This window comes from Podarcis bocagei, assembly GCF_964188305.1.
Source record: "Podarcis bocagei genome assembly, chromosome: 16".
NCBI lineage: Eukaryota > Metazoa > Chordata > Lepidosauria > Squamata > Lacertidae > Podarcis > Podarcis bocagei.
Window position 1 is genome coordinate 24789031 of NC_138142.1, and position 21660 is coordinate 24810690.

At 45.7% G+C, this 21660-nt stretch overlaps 2 protein-coding genes across 7 annotated transcripts in view; both read left to right on the forward strand.

The window, feature by feature from the left end:
* SPTBN2 (spectrin beta, non-erythrocytic 2) overlaps positions 1-4003 on the forward strand; it is a 94276-nt gene extending 90273 nt beyond the window's left edge. For both annotated transcript variants that reach the window (XM_081174376.1, XM_081174377.1), the window contains one exon: positions 533-4003. In XM_081174376.1, coding sequence (XP_081030502.1) covers positions 533-766 — 234 coding nt within the window. In that variant the 3' untranslated portion in view covers positions 767-4003. The remainder of the gene's footprint in view (positions 1-532) is intronic.
* Positions 4004-6540: 2537 nt separating this feature from the next.
* Positions 6541-21116, forward strand: LOC308575629 (RNA-binding protein 4B-like). Of its 5 annotated transcripts, none has more exons than XM_081174381.1 (4): positions 6541-6662; positions 11816-12238; positions 17305-17962; positions 20539-21116. In XM_081174381.1, the coding sequence occupies exons 2-3, from the start codon at positions 11827-11829 to the stop codon at positions 17952-17954; spliced, it is 1062 nt and encodes a 353-aa protein (XP_081030507.1). In that variant the 5' UTR covers positions 6541-6662; positions 11816-11826; the 3' UTR covers positions 17955-17962; positions 20539-21116. The 5 variants fall into 5 exon arrangements, with proteins under 5 accessions (XP_081030507.1, XP_081030508.1, XP_081030510.1 ...); XM_081174382.1 differs by having other exon boundaries at positions 6568-6657; XM_081174384.1 differs by lacking the exon at positions 6541-6662 and adding an exon at positions 6688-6712.
* Positions 21117-21660: the final 544 nt, after the last annotated feature.

Genomic DNA, 21660 nt, shown 5'->3' on the forward strand with positions numbered 1-21660 from the left:
GAGACAGGTGCTTTGAATGTGTGCCAAATGTGCTTTAAATGTACAGTGCGGATGTGCTGCTCAAAAGCCACACCCTTCGACCTGGGTGCCCCCCCCCTCCTCCTGATCTCAGGATTGGGACAGGATCTAGATGTTTCTTGCCCTCACTCAATGCTCTTTTTTACCCATGCCTCCAATGCTAAGAGTCGAGTGCCACAGATTAAGTAGCCAGAAGAAAGATTAAGTAGCCATGTACAAGAAAGGTGGTCATAGTAGGATTGGGGTGGGGGGGGGATTCCCATCAACTCAGGCCATTGGCTGTGCTGGGTGAGGCTGATGGGAGTTGGAGTCTATAAAATGAAAGGAGCCGCCCATCCCTGCCAGCCCAGCCTCTGACTCCAAAGCCCTTAACATCCACCATCCCTTATATACCCCTTAGAGGGGGAATGGTGCCATTTCTCAGGGGCATGCTGGGGGGAAAACACTCCGCACATGCTCAGAAGGACTATCGGCTCATGCTTTGCCCCCTCTCCCACTTCTTCCCCCATCCCAGGCTGAGATGAGCAGCTGGATGAGAGTCATCAACGCTGCAGCTGCCTGCGCCCCAACACCACAAGGCCCTGCAGAGGACCAGCCACCGCTCATCAGCAAAGGAATGACCCGGGCCTTGACCATGCCTCCCGTCTCGCCTAACAGCGCCCCGGAAGGGACTGTCACTCTGCGTAGCAAAGAGTCCAAGGAAAAAGATCGGGAGAAACGCTTTAGCTTTTTCAAGAAGAACAAATAAGGGGCCACACCCGGAGAAGTGGGGCAGGGTGGGGGCTGCAGCTGCCGAATCTGTACAGAACTGATCATCAGAGCGGGCATGGCGGGGGCTTTGGACTGGGGGGGAGGGAGGGAGGGGCCGGGGCATGACACAGCTGATGGAGACCACAGTTGTTTTTCTTTTTTTAGTACTGCAGATTGCATGAAGCATCTTCAAACTTTATGAGGAATGCCTCTCCTCCTGCCTCCCCGCCCTCCAACAAAAGAAAAAAAACTAAACAAGCCGTGCTGCCTCTATCGAATCACGTTTGCAGAAGCCCCTGGCAGAGATGCTGCATTGGAGGGTGGGGGGCAGGCTGCCTTGAGATGGGAGGGGGGGGTTGATGAACTCTGGGTGTGGTGGGAGGGGTGCACATCTGGGTCATCAAGTGATGGGTGCTGCGCAGGTCATGGGGAGAGGGAGGAGGACGGCCCGCTACTTCCATTCAATAGGAGCAGAGGGATCCCGACCTTTCTGGGGTTGCAATGGCATGGGCTCTGTGCGAAAGTTTTCCGTTTCCAGGTGCCATCAAAACTTTGTCGAAGGTGAAATGGACTGTTCAGGGTTTTGTCGTTGAGAATCTTCTCCTATGATCTCATCCCTAGCCAGGAAATGCTTCCACTGCCTGAGGAGCCCCACCACCTCACCCCATTTTCCTCTCTGCGATACCTGGTATGCTCCATCATGTTTTTGCAGCCTCCTGAAATGGGCCCTGTCCTGAAGGCTAACAGGAAGGAACAATATATGGTTGATTTTGAAGAAAAGCCTCTTTTCCAGTGCACTGCTGGACCCAACCTTGCTCTCTGTCTTTCCCCTCCAAATATTTTTTTTAGCTAAATCATGTCCCCAGCAGCTGTCTAAAAACAGTAGCTAAGCCACCTTCTCAATGGGCAAGTAAGTGAGTTCCCCTTTAATTAAGGACCCCGGTCCTTGGCTTTCATCAGGGATGGGTAGAAGTTAGATTGGAATCTTGTTAGTAGATCTCTGGCTGTTTTGTGGTAGATCGGCAAGAGGTTTTCACTCCTAATGGTCTGACAATAGCAACAACTGCCTCCTCCCTCAAATCAGATTGCTTTGGGAGGGAGTAAGCAGGAGTGGATTCTTGTATGAAAGGATTTGTGATCTTGATACTGGATACTGATCACTACTTCCTGGACTCAGCACGTGCTCAGAGGGCACATGTTCATCCTTAATTCTTATTAAGTCCTCAGTACATTTGCTCAGTTGAGCTCCTGTTGTTGCACCTGGCTCCAGGTGGTAGATCTCAGGGTTGTAGTGGGGGGGGGGGAACAAAGTAGATCCCTCAGGCCTACACTCTGCCCAGGTCTGGATTAGGGTTACGCTACCTAAGCAAGGAGAGGGTGTATGAATGGAGACATTGTGGGTGAGCGAGGTAGGGGGCTAAGCCCCCCCCCCCCCGTCTTTGAAACTGCCTCCTCCACTGTGATTCTTACAATTTCTCAGGCCTCCAGACTGGGAACAGAACCGGGATAAACAGGTGGTTACAGGAGAGGTCTTGCATAAGACAAATTTAGCTTTCTTCTGTCTACCAAGGCCAGTTCCATGTTTTTGGGGAGTGGGGACTGGCAAAGTACCCCTCTGGACCCAGGCTTATTGACCAGCTGGTTCTTGAAAACCAGCAGCCACTTTTATTTCCCCACAATACCCTTGGTGCCCCTGGAGCATTGTGGGAAATTTTAAAATGGCAGGCGTCATTGGTTTGCCAATGGTTGGGGGGGGGGCTGAACCAGATGTTGGCACCACTTGGGCCAAAGCAGGCATTGCTGCTGATAGGTAGGCCGTCTGCCAGAGGCACCCATCACTTCCACTTTAGATCATATCCCCTTCTGTCACTCACTCTCAATTTCTCTCTCTCACACACATGCTTTGCTGGCTGGGACTGATGGAAGGGGTAGTGCAGAACCAGGATTGGAAAGACTTGTTCTACAGCAGTGGGGCAGAGCTGCATCCCAAGAGACACCTTCTGCCAATCACAATTATCTATGGCTCTGGTAATCCATGCCACTATTATAAAGACCACTCACACACCCCTGCCTTTTTCTGGCCTTGATTTCCTCATTTTCTATGAGCTCAAACATCTAATCCAGCAAAACTCTCAAGCAGCACCTCTTGTAAGTTCTCAGCATCTGTTATACCAGCCTTCTCCAACCGGATGCCCTCCATCAGCTCCAGGTAACACGTCTATGCTGCTTGAGGCTAATGGGAGTTGGGGTCCAAATCACCTAGGCTTCATGCTGGAGGAGGTTACAGTACATGGAAGTATCCTGCCTGTGAACAGACATTTCTTTCTGCACTACCGCGGCTCATAGCAGTTTCTATACTTCCCAGCCGCAGGTCCAGTCTCCACATCCTGTGGCCATGAGTCACTCTGTTCTGTCTTAAAAGGGAGACTTTGGAATCAAAAGGGAGCAAATGCATTGTGTTCTGGGCAGTGATTGTATTTTATTTTTTTGCAAAGTCTGTCCTGAAAATAACTCCTCTCTGGGCCCTTTTTTAAGAAAAAGAAGCAGGAAAGGTTGTTCCTGAAGGCTATATTGAAAGGAGCCAGTTTACATGGCTGGAACATGTGTATTCAGGTGGTGGTGGTTGGGTATTACAAGAATCACATTACTTTGCCCGGTTGTAGGAACTGAGGTTGCTCTGTTGGGTCTACCTGGATTCGATGTCCACCAAAACCTCACCAGCTTGCCTGATCTCCACAGGCATGGAATTCCACTGCTGATCTTCACATCCCGCACAGCTGTGTCCTTGCTCCATTCCCGTTTTTCTAGCTCTGGTTTTTGACCTGTGTGTGCCTTCCTTTTCATAATCATATGCTGCCCTGCCTGCTACACTTCCACCCCCCCACCCCCTTGCCATGTGAAGATAACACTGCGCAGTCACCCTTGCCACAAAGGATGCAGAGGCTGCCTCAGCACAGGGCCCACAGCAGTGTGCGGAAAACCCAGAGAGCAGCCATCGCCTGCCTCCCAACAATCTGGATTACAGGAGGTGACTTGGAAAGAGGGTTCTGTTTCTGAGGGAGGGGACCTGGCTTTTAAAAGCAAGGCACTCTGTGCCTTCCCAGCACACCTGTCAGGGGTCCCTGCTCCCAAGCAGCATCCCGGTGGTGTATCCGTGCTTGTGGGAGACCGTTATTCACGTGTTTGCAGTGGCATCTGTTCCGATCTTTTTGGACAAATAAAAAGAATCTGTGTAGAGAGTAGCCAGCCTGTTTCATTCCTGCCCACCTGTTGCGACGGCAGCAAAATCTGAAATCCCCTCCCTGTGTTGCTGTCTCTGCGTTAAAAGGCAAATAGGCTGAGCAGGATCTTATTTATTTATTAAAATACTTATATACCACCAAATGATAAAAAATATACTGCAATGGTTCACAACATTAAAAAGATAAAAACCATATAATAAAAGTGTCTGAAAGTTAAAACAAATTTAAAAGCAAAAAGTTTTAAAACTAGTCTGCTTGGTCAGTTGCTTTTTTAAGATGGAGAGAGCTGCCTGATGAGCCAAAATATAGGCAGGTGAAGCTTTCCAACACGGAGAAAAGCTTTGCCTTGTCTTGCTAGTCACTGCAACAAGTGATAATGCAGGGACATGTATGGAGTTGGCATTTTCAGGCACCTTGACAGGGTCCCCTTTGCTGATCACCAGAGCCTATTGTTGTTGCAATTCTCACCCTTGTCACCTGCAGACCTCTTCTCACCTGCCCTTTCTCTCTGGGGAACAGTGAAGATTGGGCTCAGAATGAGTGGCTGCAGGGAGGAGGAGAGAAGCATGCACTGCATCTTGCCCAAGGGTTTCCCTGGAGAGTCAGTGCCAGTGTTGAGCTAGAAAAGCCTGACTTGGGGCAAGGCAGCTGCTCCTGTTAAAAACCCTGAGTCTGCAGCATGCAACACTTTAACTAGTACACCCCAAGAGGAGACCCGTCATTTGAAGCGGAAACATGATTGGATAAGTATTGTTAACCCAAAGAGGGGAGACGCCTCCACCCCCACCCCCAGTGCAGACTTAAGGCTGCTTTATAGACTGGCTACTGCCATCAGCTTCCTCCAGTGTACCGTAACTTCAGGCTGCCACCCTTTTAAAAAAAGGCTGACAGTGCTTCTGTGTCTTTAACAGACATAGCACAGGCAAAAGTTTAGCTTAAAAGGAGCCCTAGTAAACCAGAGCCCATCTCTAGTGCATTGCAGGGAGTTGGAAGAGACCCCAAGGGTCATCTACTCCAACTCTACAATTCTGATCCTATTTGCCCTGTCAGTAGCCACCAGCCATTATGGTTGTGCTCTACCTCAACTGCCAAGAGATAGCATGCCTCAATGCCAATTGCTAGCAATCAAAAGTGGGGGAGGAGAGTGTAGCACTCAGGTCCTCCTTGCAGGCTTCCCATAGGCATCTGGTTGTCCAATGAGAGAACAGGATGCTGGACCAGGTGGGCCTTTGGCCTGATCCAGCAGCCAGGCTCTCCTTAAGATCTTAACAACATCCAGGGAGACTCACAAGCATGAATTATGTCTTGTCTGCTAACTGATATTCAGGTTGCACCTGTCCATGGAGGTTCCACTTAACTATAACTGCCCATAGCCTTCAGTAGGCATCTCCTCTGTGATGCTTAATTAGAAGAAAAGTACAGCCCCATTTCCCCCTTGGTCAGACCTTATCTGGCATACTTTCTTCCCTTTTGACACACTGCATCTGCCCACTGGAAAAAGGCTTTCCATACTGGATTTCTGCCCATACTGTGAGGGGTGGGTGGGGGGAACAACTGAAAAGAAAAAAGGTTTCTATGCTACTTCAGACACCCTATGGAGAACCCCCACAATCAGGGCTATTTTTGGTGATACTACTCAGTGTTCTCATTTCATCCTCACGGTGACCCTGGCAGGTAGGTTAGGCTGAGAGATGGTGACACAGTGAGCTTCATGACTGACTGAATGGCGACTCAAAGCCTGGTTATTGTCCAACACTAACCATTATGCCACACTAGCTCTCAGATAATTTTCAGGAGTCTTCCCGAGTCCTACCAGGCAATGTTAGGAATTGAACCTGGGACATTTTGCATTGCATAGCATGTACTATACTATTCGATATGAAGCTCCCACTGGGTGACTTTGGGCCAGTCCTCCTTGCTTGGCCTCGCCTACCTCACAGGGTTGTTGTGAGAATAACATGGAGAGAGGGGAGCCTGGAACAGAATAAAGTAAGTGGGGTAACAGCGTTAATCACGGATAGATGGGAAAACATTAATAAAGGTACTCCGAGGCTCCTTTCCCCACCCTATTTTCAGGGACTCCTTCCCAAAAGTATTTTCTATCCCTTCTCATCCTCGCTGTGAGCCCCTATGGGACACCAACCCCGCCTTTCCGTGGTATCACTCAGAGGGGGGGGGGAACTTCCCACATCTACGAGCCTACCATTCAGCAACATACACTCGGCGGCCCCCACCTCCCAACTGGGCACCCCCACGTTCCTGAAAATGGTACGACCCTTCGCTCTCGGACGACGCGACTCGTCATTGAGAACGAACGATCAGCCGACGTAGGCGGGGGAAGAGGAGAAAGCTGGGCGTGGGCGCGCCAAGGGGCGAAAATTTCCCCCCTGTTCCTCCTCGTCGTCGACGTCAGATGCTAGGAACCAACCCACATGGCTGCCTTTTCAAAGAGGGCTCTCATTGGGTAGACTTCCTTGATAGACTCTGGCCCGTGCCCACTCACCACGCGCGGCGGTTCCTCGTGGGACCAATTACGGTAAAGCGGAGCGCGGGTTAGGGGGTTCGGAGGGCGGGTGAGAAGCTTTTCCGTTGTCTCTGCCGCCATTTTGTGCCGTGGGCTGCTGCCGCCGCTGCTGCTGCTGCTAAGGCAAGGTAACGAGGTGCAATTCTGGGCGGTTGGCTGAAGTGTAAAGCGGGGTTGGGTGGGTTTTGTGGATTTAAATAATACTGATAATATAATTGGTAATAATTGTTATGTTATTGACATTAATTAATTCCTCCTCGTCTTATTCTTCTGTTATATATCGATACTTTAATATCTAGCATTTTTTAATTATATGCCACCCGATAACCAACTTCTCCAGGTGGCGTATACGAAAACAGCGAAGTACGATAACATACAATACTAGCAGTTATTTTTTAGAAAGCAGTATGTGGTCAATATGAACCCTTTCAGTTTTATCCTAATTGATGTTGACACGTTGTTAGATTAAATACTGTAATGTAAACTTAATAAGATCTTAATATTATCCATAACGTGCTATATATTGTTAGCACATTGTGTTTATACTCTTAACAATAAGCATATTCCAGTGTTAACGTTCATTTCTATCAAATAATGAAGAAAGTATTACGTTACGTGTGCTATTGTTGCTGTTGTGTTTCTTGCCTACCCCTTGCCAGACAGTCCCAGGGTGGAATTGCAGCATTTAAAAAACATGAGACAGTAAAACAGCTCTATCATCCATAACCCCGCCAAAATAATTCCACACAGCGCATTACTCAAAAGACCAGGATATAGAGGTGTGTCTTCAGCAACGGATGGAAGCTGTAAAGACATGGTGTCTGTTGTGGAGAAGGAGTTAACTGTTCTTGGGGGCATCCCTGAGAGGGCACTCTCCTGAGCTGTAAGAAGTTCTTCAGGTGGCTTACAAAATAATGGTTTTGTTAGCATTATTGTTGTTGCAGTTTATTATTATCTTTGCATCAGTGTCACTGTGTACACGTAAATTTACAAAGTCTTAAGTGTAAAGAGAGAGGGGAGGGGGTCCGTGTCCCAATAAGTTTATTATTAAAATGTATACCCTATCTTTCAATTAAATTAACAAGGCGGGGTATGGATCTTTGCAAACAATAAATAGATTTGGGGGCTGAAATCACCCCCTTCTCATTTTACTTATGACACTTCAGCTAGTGTGGTAAAGTTGTGGGGGGGGGGGAGAGAAAAGCAATTAAGTCATTGTGTGACAAAAATACTTTATTTGCTTTCTACTATCCTGTTTAGCTTACCTCATTTGAAAGTGAGATATGTAAAGGTTCTTGCTAAACTGAAGCTTTAAACTTTTGCACCATCTTCTGAGTGAAATCCAGTTTAATTTCAATGAGTTTTTGTGGCAGAGTACAATCGATATGTGCTACTTTTATTCTTGGGATTAAATGTTATGTATTACATTCCTCTCATGGTAATAAATGGGGTAGAGGGGGTCTGCTTCTGATTGGGACTGTGACAGGAGCAATGGGTTAAAGGCTGAGGCCCTGGTCTCCCTGTCAAATGTTCTGATGGAGGGGACACTAGGCCAATTTGCTGCTGAGCATCCTCTCTCAGTCCATGGAGGTGATGGGGCCCACTGGTTCTCAGGAGGACCTTTGATCAGTGAAATGGACTGGCTACTGGTTTGAACATAAGTGGCACAAGTCTCTCATGGAACATGGCCAAGCAAAGGTAAGAGTGTATGTTCACACCTACCATGTGGTGGTGATGGCTTATTACTTTGCCACCATGGCATCCTCACATAGCCGTTTAGCAGAGCTGTTCTACATAGTTCAAGGTTTCCCACCCCTCATGAGGGGGAACTATGGTTATCACTTGCTGTGAGAGATTTGCAAGGCACTTTTAATACAAAATCATTTGTATTTGGTCTGACATGGACTGCATATTTCTGCAGGTCAAGGGGAAGTCTCTGGCAGTGTCAAGGTTGGATAAATGGGATCAATTTCAGCTGTTGTGCCCCAATGACCTGGTGAAGATCATTGAAGGGGTTTGGCCTACCACCTGTAATCTTAACCCTTTGCTTATCCTGGCTTATAAAATCTAGTTGAAAGGGATTGACTGGGTGAATCCCAGCAGTGGTGAATACTTCATTTAGGGAGCATTGTGCTGTGTTGGCTGCTTTGAAGGAGAGTGCAACCGCTCCTGAAGAAGCCTTCCTTAGACCGAGAAATATGATACCCACTTTTGGGAGCAAGGCAATTGAGAAGGTAATAGCTGTTCAACTTCAGGTGTGCTTGGAAGAAGCATGTTATCATGGCCTATTTCAGTCAACTGCCTGGTTTGGGCACAGAGACAGCTTTGGTTGCCCTTATTGATTATTTGTATTGGGAGAGGGATGGGAGTGTGTATGACTCTGTTGATTGTCACTTAACAGCTTTTGATATACTTAGCTCTGGTGTCCTACTGGGCCGCTTTCGTAAATTGGGAATTGGAGGCAGTGTTGTGCAATGGTAGCTCATCCACTCTGGGTACCAGATTCAGAGAATAGCTTTTTGAGATTCCTGCTTGACCCCATAGTAATTGCGCTGTTCAGCTTTGTAGGGGGTCCATCCTGCCTGCCATGCTGTTTAACATCTATGTGAAGCTGTTGGGTACCATCATAAGGGGATGTGGGATGAGTTGGCATCAATATGTTGATGATGCCTTCTTGCATTGGAATCAGAAGGTTTTTGGGTGCAAATTGATTGCCTGGAAGTGGTGGAGGGCGGGGGGCGGGCACTGAGCTGAAAGTATGGAGATTCTGTGGCTTTTTGGTCCTATATTCAGGAAGTGGGTTCACACATTCTGGAGAGGTTGCACTCCCATTAAAAGATCAGGTATGTAGACTCTAGTAGCCACATTGTCACAGAGTGTCTGTTACTAGCTACTTTTGGTTTACCAGCTATGGCCTTTCTTTGACTGAGATAGAGTGGCTACAGTAACCCATGATTTGGTAATTTCCAAACCAACTACAGTACTGCAACGCACTCTACATGGGGCTATCATGCCATAGGGGTTTCAGTGATGGTTGAAACCATTTTTGTTTCCTTTGGGTAGTGGCAGAAGAATAAATGTATTTTTATCATATCAGAAATGTGTGTGTTAGTTTTAGTTGTATAATTTTTAAATTTTATTTTTTTATTTCTGTTGATGTGACCCATACCCTACAACCTTTGGGTGAAGGGCAGGGTATAAATCTCAATAATAAATAAAACTTCCCCTCAGCCCACACTACTGTCACAATTCAGTTTCCACCCCACACACCGACTATTTCATTAAAAACAACTATGCAATACTAAACCAATGCCACATCTAGTTTTGCCCTAAACTAAACTCGTGCTGCATGCACACCATACATTTAAAGCAGTTGGGGTCTCCCAAAGAATCCTGGGGACTATAATTTACCCCTCATTGAACAATTCCCTGTACCCCAACAATCTACAGTTCCCAAGATTCCTTAGGAGAGCTCGTGTGCTTTAAAAGCACAGTGCATATGCAGCCCATATTTAGGCTTCGGTCTTATTGAACTCAAAAGCTTGTTTCTATAGAGCCATGCAAAGGACTGCATTGTTAACTTACTATCTAAATTAGAAAATGAGAGGACGGTGAGGTAAGCAGGTAGCAAAAGCAATTAAATGCATGTACTTGCATTTTTGTTTGTTTGTTTCAGAAGTTTATATGCCGTCTTTCCACTCCCTCAATAGAGCGCTTGGTGGCTTGCAATATATATGAAATAAGAGTCCTAACAATACATTTTTTTAAAAAAAAACACCTTAAAAGAGCATGAAAAGAGATGCAGTGTCAATATTGGTTATAATTGCAGTGGTGAGAGTGGGGGGATGTAATCCAAAGGCCCTGAGGAGAGACTGGTTTTTTGAAAAGGAATTTATTTGAAGGTAGAGAGCTGTGCACTTCAAGAGGGTATGGCACAAATCCACAAAGCAGCACCAACACAAGGAGCTCCAATTCAGTAGCAGATATTGAATAAACCAACCCAGCCTTAATCCCCAAAGGTTAGGAGAGATGCTGCTTTGTGGAAGGTAATTCCAGAGGGATGTACCTCACAAAAGATGTTCTGATCTTCTGCTATAGCAACAATCTGTTGCCCAGAAATTCTGTAGGGGAAGCTTTTATTGCATGAAGTGAATGTAAAATAGTCACTTTCTAAATTTTTCTATGCCAAGCCACTGTTAAAGGCACAGATAAAGGGCCTGAAAAAAGAAAGTAGGAATGACAATGCTTATGATAGGTTGATAGGTTTTGTTACAACCAAGCAGTATACAGTAATACCTTGGAAGTTGAACAGAATCCGTTCCGGAAGTCCGTTCGACTTCCAAAATGTTTGAAAACAAAATTGCAGCTTCTGATTGGCTGCAGGAAACTCCTGCAGCCAATCAGAAGCCGCAGAAGCCCCATCGGACATTCGGATTCCAAAAGACCGTTCGCAAACTGGAACAATCACTTCCAGGTTTTGCGGCATTTGGGAGCCAAAATGTCTGAGTTATGGGGCATTTGGTATCCAAGGTACGACTGTATAAATAAATGTTGCAGCGTGTGGGCGGAATGCATCTTTGGATTTGTATGCAGAGGCCTGCTTTTACAGAGACTTTAAACATGATTAAGACATTATTGTGAGCTGCTTTGAATATCTGAATGCTTAAGAGGTGAATATAAATCTGTTGAATAAGTGAATCTTCTTAGAAAATCAGTTTGTGGTAAATAGGATAGATCACTTGCTTTGGATATATAGGAAATCCAGGTTTAGATCCTTCAGTTATTATTACTCTAAAAGTTTATATTCTTCCTTCCAAAGGAGCTCAGGGAAGCAAGTACATAAGCCTAATAACAATATTCCTAAAAACAGGCAGTCCATCTGCTGCATGGAGAAAGAGGGGGGTTGTGCCTGCGCACTGCTATCCACACACATAAGAGAAGAACTTCTGAAGAGGAGAGTCTGCCTGAAGTATCTGTGACTTAGAGCCCTGATCACACCGGTTTGCAAACCATGGGAAGGCTACTTAACTAGAGTCTGCTTCTCTGCACAGATATCCCCCCCACCCTATGGGGGTAGAGCCATACCCCCAAGATTATGATCTCTTGGAAGATAGCACTTGAAGGGGGCTTGTGAAATTCATTAGATGCTATTGATCTTGATGCGAGGAATTGTTCTTTGACTAGTGAATCCCGGTTTGGTTTTCTTTCTTTGTGTAAGTGTCTTAATACTGTTTGTCTTCCTTCATTGAAATGCAGCCTCTTTCTTGTCCCCCACGCTCAGCATTAGCCACCATGGTGAAACTTTTTATTGGCAATCTTCCTCGGGAGGCCACGGAGCAGGAGATCCGCTCCCTTTTTGAGCAGTACGGACGGGTTCTGGAATGCGACATCATCAAGAACTACGGCTTTGTGCACATTGAGGACAAGACGGCAGCCGAGGATGCCATCCGCAATCTGCACCATTACAAGCTGCACGGGGTGTGCATCAACGTGGAGGCCAGTAAGAACAAGAGCAAGGCTTCCACCAAACTGCACGTAGGCAACATCAGCCCCGGCTGCACCAACCTGGAGCTGCGAACCAAGTTTGAGGAGTATGGGCCGGTGCTTGAATGCGACATTGTTAAGGATTACGCGTTTGTGCACATGGAGAGAGCAGAGGATGCCGTGGAGGCCATCAGGGGCCTTGACAACACAGAATTCCAAGGTGGGAAAGGGGGAGCCAGGTGGGCTAGGAACAGGAAGGAAAAAGACCCATGTACGGGTTCGCCTCTCCCACGGGGGCCGACAAGAGTTTCAAACTATTCCAGCCACGTTCAGCAGCTAGGAGGGCTGTCCGCTGGCTAGATTTTAATATTTGATTAGTCTGGCTTCTAACCAATGGTTTTCTTAAATAGATTCAATTTAAATACATGTACATTCTTGGCAAAAGGCCTCGTTTGTGGATTTGAAAGTGGGTACTTTATTTTCTGTGAGAGAAATTTAATGAACCAAAGCTCACTGCTTTCTAAAAAGGAAGGCCTCCTCAATACATTTGCATCCAAATTTGTATATACCACTTGTAGAGCCAGAACAATTTCAAATACAAGTAAATTTAATGAAATCCCAGAAAGATGCCTTAAAAATTGATTTTAGCTGAACAGCCAACGTGTTAGAAGAAAAACTTTCAATGTATCCTCCCACCCCAAAAGAAGTTTTCTAACTTTAAATTTAAATTTAAAAATGACTTTAAATTTCTCTTAGATCCAGTACAGAACAGCAATGAAAAAGCCCCCAGGTCTTTCAGAGTTCCCAGGTCTCTGCTTCTTGTTAGCCCTACTAGTTATGTGGTGTTTGTGGATGTTCAGTGTGTATTTAAAGTTTTAGTTAGTTGGTTATTGATTGAATTGCTATAAGCATTCAGCACTGATGATTGAAGATCGGCTCAAATCCATGCGATATGGAGCTCGTCCACCACCTAATCAGCCTTTTGACCTTGTGCAATCCTACCCTTCCTCCTCACCCAGCTTCCTTACCTACCTGTCACTTTCCTTTCAGCAAGTAGATCCTTTTTAAAAACAAGAACTGCTTCTCTTCTTCCCGCTTCCCGCCTCTATAGCTATCAATCACTTAAGTCCATGCTTCCCAGCCCACTGCCTGCTCTGTTCCCATTCCTTCAGCCAGTTTACTTTTGCACTTCCTGTGTTTTCTACTTCCAGGCCTTCTTAACTGATCCCCCCCCCTGCCCTTTCCTTTTATTGCTGACAACACATGGCTTCTCCTTCCCAAGGCCTGCATGACCTTTTACTTCTCTCTTAGAAGCTGCAATATTTATCAACATTATGTTGCTAACAGCTTCCTGCCGAGCAGTTAGAATGTCATTGTTAGATCCAAGAAAACATAGCAAATCTGATGGCTAGGGACAGGCAGCAAAGATTGATTTTTTTTAGCTTGTTCTTGTACTCTACTATTTCTATTCTATTCTATTCTATTTATTTATTTATTTATCTTTTCTTTTCTTTTCTTTTTTTTACTTCCACTTTTCGGGGGTTTGGAGAGGGATATATACCTAATTTTGAGAATGTTGAACATCTGAGTTGTACTTTAGTTGGTTACTAAAACTCTTCAGTACAGTGTTTGCAAAAATGTGTTAGCAAAACAAATTTCTCCAATCTGGAGCTTTTTTGGGGTGGGGGAAGAAATCCAAAATAGCCATTCATGTCAATTTTTGATGACGTTGATACCTTCCAGGTGAGAATTGCATGATAATATGTTAAAGTACTCTTTCTTCCAACAAAACAACAACCAAAATGTACAATTAAAATGCACAGTTTTTTTCATTTTCCTTTTAGCTTGTCTGGAAAGTGGTTAGAATCTAGCTATATCATGCTGATAGGTAAGATGTAATTCTGTATATAAAGTTAGATGTCTCTAGGGAGTGGTCAAGGCAAGGAATTGGTAGGGTTGTAAGTCATGTGAGCAAAGGCCTGGTTCATTTGAAATTGTTTGGCTGAGCTGTGTTCATGGCGGGGAGAAGCCTGTATAGAGTTAAGACAGGGATAAACATATGCTGAAATAAGCCATAATATTTATTACCTATTAAGCACCCATACAGATAAGGCAAGCCTCCACCTTTGCAGTCTCTCTGTTGTTTCAGCATCTTAGGAGTTGCAGACTAATGCCCATTATTTGTTTGCTTGTTTCATCTCCCAATCTGGCAGTATCAAGCCACACTTTGAGGTGAGAAATTCCTACTTGCAGTCCTTTTGGCTCCAAAGAGTACCCATACAGTAGTTGTATATAGTCTTGGATTTGGTGTTGGAAGACTTTATACAATTAAATTCAGCCACTGTAGCTAACTTGGCAGCGAAGTGTGTTTCTCTGTGCCAAGGTGCTTCACTCATACTCCCTGAAGACTGCAAGGCTAGTAACAGTGATTGTTTATGAATTCCAGGAGATAACTAAGTAGCAGCAAAAAAGGTACAAATTGCCTGAACCAGAAGGGATTTTTGCAAACACAGCTGATGATGGAAAGATGAGAGAAGCTTTGCTGAAGTTCCTTCTTCAGTGGTGTTCCTCAGTTAAAAGTGGGGTCTGGTGAGCAGTGCCTACCCTGTTCATGCAGCTTTTAAGGCACAGGATCCCATCTGCTGCTTATTTGGAGTTGTGGGTTGACATGCAATGGAGCATAAAGCCCAAAAGGTGAGATCAAGAACACAGAAGCTGTTTCCCAGTAACCAAGCTGTGCAACCTGATCCATTGGACAAAAGTGGGCAAGAAGGATAACTTTGGAAGCTGAGCCACATGTACTCCCAGGCAGAGTTAGAAACTAAGATATATAAGCTAATCACCAAATGGCACCTTAAACCTAGGTAACGGTCGCCACAACAGAATGCCTAGGTGCCATTTCCCCCCCACCCCCAGTGGAATTTTTATTGGTTACTCATTTCATTTCTACCCCACTATATATTTTAAAGAAAAACATTCAAAGCAGTTTACAACACATTACAACATCAGATAAAACAATCCAGAATAGAACAAATTTAGGCTTCAAGGAAAATATTTCAGATCCTTTTCTGAGTGACATTTTGCTTTTCCCATATTTATTTATTTATTTATTTACCTACTTAATTTATATAGCTGTTCCACTCTAAGAAGTCAGTGTGGTGTACTGGCTAGAGTGTCGGACTCGGACCTGGGAGATCAGGGTTCAAACCCCCACTTAGTTGTGAAGCTCACTGGGTAACCTTGGGCCTGTCACAGCCTCTTAGCCTACCTCACAGGGCTGCTGTAGGGATTAATTTAGGATGGGGGTGAACCATGTGCACCTTGGAGAAAAAGGTGGGATACAAATGCAATAAATAAGCTCTTCTGCTTACCTGCTTAAGATAGCTGGAGGGGCCAGCCAGATGGAGAGGTCAGTTGCCAACCTGGCATCCAGAAATCTCCACGTGGTCGCAGTTGGACCCACGCCAGTTGCAAAAGGCACCTGGGAAATTTCAAACACTACTCTCAGGATGACCTGGCCTCTTTCCATCAGGAGGTAGGTTTTATCCAGGGCTTGTTGTCTAGGAGCAAAAGCAGCTGCTGAACTGTGCATGAAAACCCCAGGCACAAAAAGGTTCCCTTCCTCTCCACTATCCTAACAAGATGCGCGGGGGTGGGGGTGGTTGAGATTCCCCTGTTCCCAGGGGGCGTGTTGGAATAAAGGAGAGCTGAAAAGAAGCAGTGGTCTTGGGGCAAGTTTGTAGGGGGCTTCATGCATAAGAATTGCCCTGCTGTGTCAGACCAATGCCCAGTTTCCCGTAGTGAGCATCCAGATGCCTCGGAAGCCCTCAGCTAGAACCTGAGCCCTTTCTCACTCATGCTTCCTCATGACTGGTATTTTGACTGCCACTACAGGTATCAGATAGCCATTGTTAGTAGCCTTTTGGATGCATGTTGCAGAAATCAGCTGGGTTGAACTTTAAACCTTTTCACTGCTGAAATATGAGGGCACGGACTGTAAACAGTTGCCCTAATTAAAAGATGGACTAGGCTAGTTTGGTGAGCAACACTTGCCCTGCATTGCTGGGTGGATGTTATCAGCCTCTGTGCATGGTAAGACCACAAGGCTGAAAGATCCCTGTATTGCGGGGGATTGAACTCGGTCGCTCTTGTGGCCCCTTCCAGTTCTATGATTCTAAGGCAAGTGGCAGCAGAAAGAAAAAGACTTGGCTGGCCTTGTAAGAATTAAGCCGTGCTCTGTTTGGCTGTGTGCCAAGTGTAAATCTTTCATTTTTGGTGCATGTCTGGTTCTGGTCTGGCTTGAGGAAATGGGTGGTCTTGGTTTATGACTTCCATAAGGGGTCACTGTCCTCCCTGATGCCCTGCAACCTCTCTAGCTTCCATTTAGTTGCTGTGCTAGTCATTTCTCTGGGCATGAAAAGGTCTGTCTGTCTGTAATAGGCCAGGAATAGAGACAGGGCCATAGTCAGGGATCTCAATTAACTGCATTTCTTGAAAACTCAGGAAGCCTTATCCTGCAAGATCCCTCTGAGCAGAATGAATAGATTACATTTGATTCATTATATGCAAGCTTTATTGGTGTCAGGGTCAGGGAAGTGCTGTTGCCTTTGGAAAATGGATAGACAAGAGTGGATCAAGAATGTAAGGATTAATTCAGTGTGAAACCAGAGTTGGAACTTTCTTCATATCCTTTTAGAACCTTTAGCATACATTGCTATGCCCCTATAAGCATCTAATCCCCTCATAAGGGTCACAAATGTTATTTTAAAACAACAAGAGCAACAGTTTTTTCTGGAGTGTTCAGGACCACGTATTGGGATATTGTATGTTTCCCGATGCAGCCATACAGTGAGCTAGCTAAGTAAGCTAGCAAAGTTTTTGAACCCAAACCTCCTGGGTCTGCTGGCTCATTCGGGCTTTACCATAACATTCTGCAGGCCTGCCAAAATATTTTTGTGTTACTGCAGCCAGAACCATGTTTGGGGATTGAATGAAATAGTTCACATTCCTAAGCAGGCTGGAACAACTCTTCTGCTGCTGTATACTCTGCTCCTCAGGTAAATTGGTGGGCTATTCCAAGTCAGAAGGTGCAGGATTCCACTTTCCCCAGAAAACAGTGGTCCCAGAAACACTTTTTATTTTGCCTCTTGTACTGTTAGCTGTGCAGGCTGGGCCAGCTGGTTGTCGTGACATAAACAAGCAAACAAACCTGACCTGCTGTGCTTTTGCTTTGAACTGTTTTTAACAAAACTTTATAGCTGCCCTTCTTGCGTCTGTTTCTTCAAGGCAAACGAATGCGCGTGCAGTTGTCCACCAGCCGTCTCAGGACCGCACCCGGGATGGGAGACAAGAGTGGCTGCTACCGGTGTGGGAAGGAGGGTCACTGGTCTAAAGAGTGCCCGGTAGATCGCACGGGGCAAGTGCCCGAGTTGACCGAAACTTATAGCGAGCAATACGGAATGGTGCGCACCCCCTACCCTACGGGCTATGGGGACCCCGTGTATTATGATGACCCTTACGGAATGGTGGACTACTATAAACGGTATCGCGCGAGGTCCGCCGCGGCGTATGGGGCTTCTGCATACGACGCTTATGCGGAGCAGACCATGGCCCAGTATTCCCAGTACGCCCAGTACTCACAAGCCACGGCCATGGCCAATCGCCTCTCCACTGCCTTAGAGCCCTACGAGAGGGCCTTGCTGCCTGCCTCGGGAACTGCAGCAGCAGTAGCTGCTGCGGCGGCGGCCGCGACTTCCTCATTTTACACCCGGGATAGAAGCCCCCTGCGTCGCTCGGCAGCTGCGGCTTCCACCGTCGGAGACGTGTACGGATACGAGCGTGTTCAGCTTTCTCCCGTTCCGCGATCATCCCTCTACGATGTCCAGCGGTTCGGGCGGGATGCAGGCGCGGACAGGTTGCGATACTCCGCGTATTGAGTCTGGAGGTGAGAGCGTTTTTTTCCTGAGTCGCTTGGAGGAGGGGGATGGCACATTAGTGTGGCTGGTGAGACTTGGGAAAATGGTCTGCTGTGTCTTGAGGGATACCTTCTGGTATCTGCTGTGCTCTGGATTGCAAAGCTGCTGGCAGCAGCATAGGCCTAGCATAGGCAACCTGGAGCAAGCGATGCAGCTGGGTGTGGGAGGTGTAGTTTGGACCACTGTCACCAGCCCAGCAATAGAGGGAGGAGAAGCAAGCTGTCCTTGAGGGTTTTGCTGCATAGCTGGACTGAGTATTTTCCCATGGGAAGAATAGGCTCCACTCTCCTGCTCTTAAAATCTGGCCCTGTCTGTCAATTTCTTGCTCTCCAGCCCAAGTGCTTCGGTTGTTTTCCCTGCTGTTGCCATTGACCTTGTACCTTTGCCATCTGCTCACAAGGCTGCCAGCACCCCCCTTGCATATGTAGCTTGGTATGCACTATAGAGGCTGGGGCTGAGGTGTAGCAGTCACTCTGGCTTGCAGGAGATGCAGTGGCCTTTAGACAACGCAGCTCTGAAATAAGCAGCAAGTCTTTAAGCATCCAGAAGATTCCCCAGCTTCATCTCTGAGCTGTGTGCTGGGAGGGTCATTCGCAGAGGGCCTGTGAATTTTCAGAGATGACAGCTTGTCAAAGGTGCAGTTTCAACATCTCCTTACACAAGATTACCCATGCTGAATCAGACCAAGATCTGCCTAGACCAGCCTTCTCCTTACAGCAGTGGCTAATTAGGTACGTCCCAAGCTGGGCATAAAGTTGAGCTTCCCTCGTCTACTCCAGCATTCATTCAGAGTTATCCTGCTCAATTCATGGAGGTGGCCATTGAGAAGATATCCTCCTTTATGAATTTGTCTGATTCTTTTTAAAAGCCACATAATTCAGTAGCCATCACCCCATCTTCTGATAGTAAATTTCTTGAGTTAATCATACATTATATGAAGGAATACTCTGATTTTCTCTATTCTAAACCCATTGCAAATTATTTTTGGCAGGTAACACTGAGTCCTAGTAGTATGAGAGAGGGTGAATAATTTTCTTTCCACATTTTCCCCATGTGGTTCATTATTTTATAAACCTCTCTCCATCCATCCCATTTGTCTTCTTTCTAAAACAAAAACTAAAAGCCTTATATCATAATGAAAGCACTCCACCCCCTTGATATCTTAATTGCTTCCTTTCTGTATTTCTTCCAGCTGTGTGATGCCTTTTGAGGGATAGGATAATATGCAGCATTATAAAATGTTACCATACCACAGATGCATATTATTACACTTGTAATTCTGTTTGCAATCTCACCCTAATAATTCCCCATATTGAGGGATTTTTCTTCCTCCCCTTTTTCTAACTGCAACATTTTTATTGAGCACACACACACAAATACACAGCAGCTCCCTATTCGGGTAGTCAGCATGCATTCATCTGGAAGTTAGGTTGAATTGTGTGCAGTTGACGGGAATGAGGAGTCCCGTAGGTGTGTTTTGCTTGCAACCAACTGCAATAATAGCAAATGCCACCATTTGCTGTTTGTAGGGTATGTATGACCCCAGTGCACAGTAGGATAGCCTGAGGCTCCTCGGCAGTCTGTCAGAATGGATGGGCAATTCACATGCAAGTCAGGGTTTAACTACAGTTGACATAGGCTGTAGATCACTGGTAGAACTTGTGCTTTGAATGCAGAAGGTCCCAGGCACAGTCTCCCCCCCAAAGGATTAAGTAACAGGTGTTGGAGAAACCCATTTTCTCAGTGAAACTCTGGAAAGCTGCTGCCAGTCGGAGTAGACAACATAAGACTAGATGGAGAAGTAATCTAAATTGGAGTAAGGCAGCTTGCTCAATGAAGAGACCACAGCTCACTGGTAGAGCTCTGCATACAGAAGGTCTCAGGTTCAGTACCCTTCATCTCGTGTTAAAAGGATCCCTGGTTGTGAAAAAAGGACCTCTGCCTAGGAGCTTGGGAGGCAGTGTCAGTCACTGGTCTGAGCTGAGAGAAGGCAGTCTTAGTCCTGCTTCAGGGTGGATTGCAAATGCCAACAAATGAAGCATTGCCCCAAAAGTGGTTGCCCCAATGTGCATTTTAACTAGTTGCTTACATTTCAGGAAATCTGTAACTAAAATGAGCACACTGAGAATTTCCTATAAATAGGGAGGTTCTTTTGCTTTTCAAAATAAATATTTCACATTAATTGGGGTTGCGGTGACCAATGTTCCCTTAAACTGCTCATCCTGTATTATGGCCCCCAGCCAAAGTGGGATGCTTTGTAAACCACTGAGGAATATGCTGATAATTATCTTTCCAGAGCTATTTGTGAAATAGTTACAATTCTGAGTTCTCTTTCTCTTTCTATCCCTGATGCCTGTTCCTTCCACCAGCCTCACATACAGCTTACTTGACATTCAGAAGTTTGGGTAGGTACTCACGCACCATCCTTAGAAGTGAAGATCTTTGTGTTGGAATCCTGTGCAACGTGGTCCTGGGTTCCCTCTAGGCACTCTAGGCAGAGATCCACCTTTGAGCCTTCAAATGAATTGTGTCTTTTATTTTTCAGGTAGGCTATTTGAGGGCTGGACGTCGGGTTCCTGTGGTACATCCGCGACAAAACTGTGCCAGGCTTCACGATGTGTCAATTTGTGTTTAGCATGGTCTCACTAATGGACATCTTGTGTCTCTTCAAAGTTTAGTGACAACTAACTTTCCTTTAAAAACAAAAACAAAAATAGAACACATTTCCCAAGGATTTTTGCAGGGCTGGGGGAGGGAGGTGCTGTGGGGAGGTGTTGTGGGCAATAACTGACATTTCAGCCCCTGCCTAGACCTGGATTTTAAGTTTAGGGTGGTCCTGGGTGGAACAGGAGGCAAGCTCTTCTCCTTCTGGAGCCTACTTTAAGCCACAGCCTTCCCTCCCAGCTCAGTTTCTGTCTCCCTATTTGTGGCTTAATTTTGAAAGTGAATAATCAGTACTCCCCCCCTTCCCCCCTTTTTTGTTTTTGTTTTGTCATATTTGGTATTTTCCTGAGTTTATTCCCTCCTGTGGAGTCCTCCTTATACTGATAATTAACCTGTGACTTTTGTTCTCTGAAGTTTGACAAAACTTTTTCTCCAGTAAAATAAAACATTTGTAACAGATGCCTGAGAGTTTTTTGTCTGCTGTACTATAGACTAAAAGACAAAACGATAACTTAAAGCAGTTGTGAAGCCCCTATGATATGTGTTAAAGTGAAATAGGACAGTGTAGCTATTTAGGCACCTGATGAGCGAACATTCCCTCTGCTACAGGCCATCTGCAAAGTTCAGCCCCCTGCAAAACTGAAGGTTGATTTCTTTTTGCTCTCCTGAGTTAGGCTATTTCACTTCATTGTACAGCAGGATGTCTAAATGTCTTATTTATTGCTTCATTTATCAGTTGCACAAGAACTATCATCTGAGGCCTAGGGAGATCAATCCCATCTGCTGTTTCTTCCCGGCAGGAATTGGTTGGTCTGAAGTGAGCATCATTTCGTAATTCTATACATCTCCCTCTCCCCCTCACCCACAAGCCCATACCTGCATATTACTACAGCCCATAAAACAAAGGCTGAGTTAACCATATGGCCAAAAAGTTGCTTTGTGATGGTTAACATAGAGGTACAGCCTCTTGAGTTAATACAGAGCGGTCCTTAGTGTTGAGTTG

Coding starts and splice junctions, on each gene's coding strand:
- LOC308575629 (XM_081174381.1), top strand. CDS start 11,827: ATGGTGAAACTTTTTATTGGCAATCTTCCTCGGGAGGCCACGGAGCAG. Junction 12,239..17,304: donor TGACAACACAGAATTCCAAG/GTGGGAAAGGGG, acceptor TGTTTCTTCAAG/GCAAACGAATGCGCGTGCAG.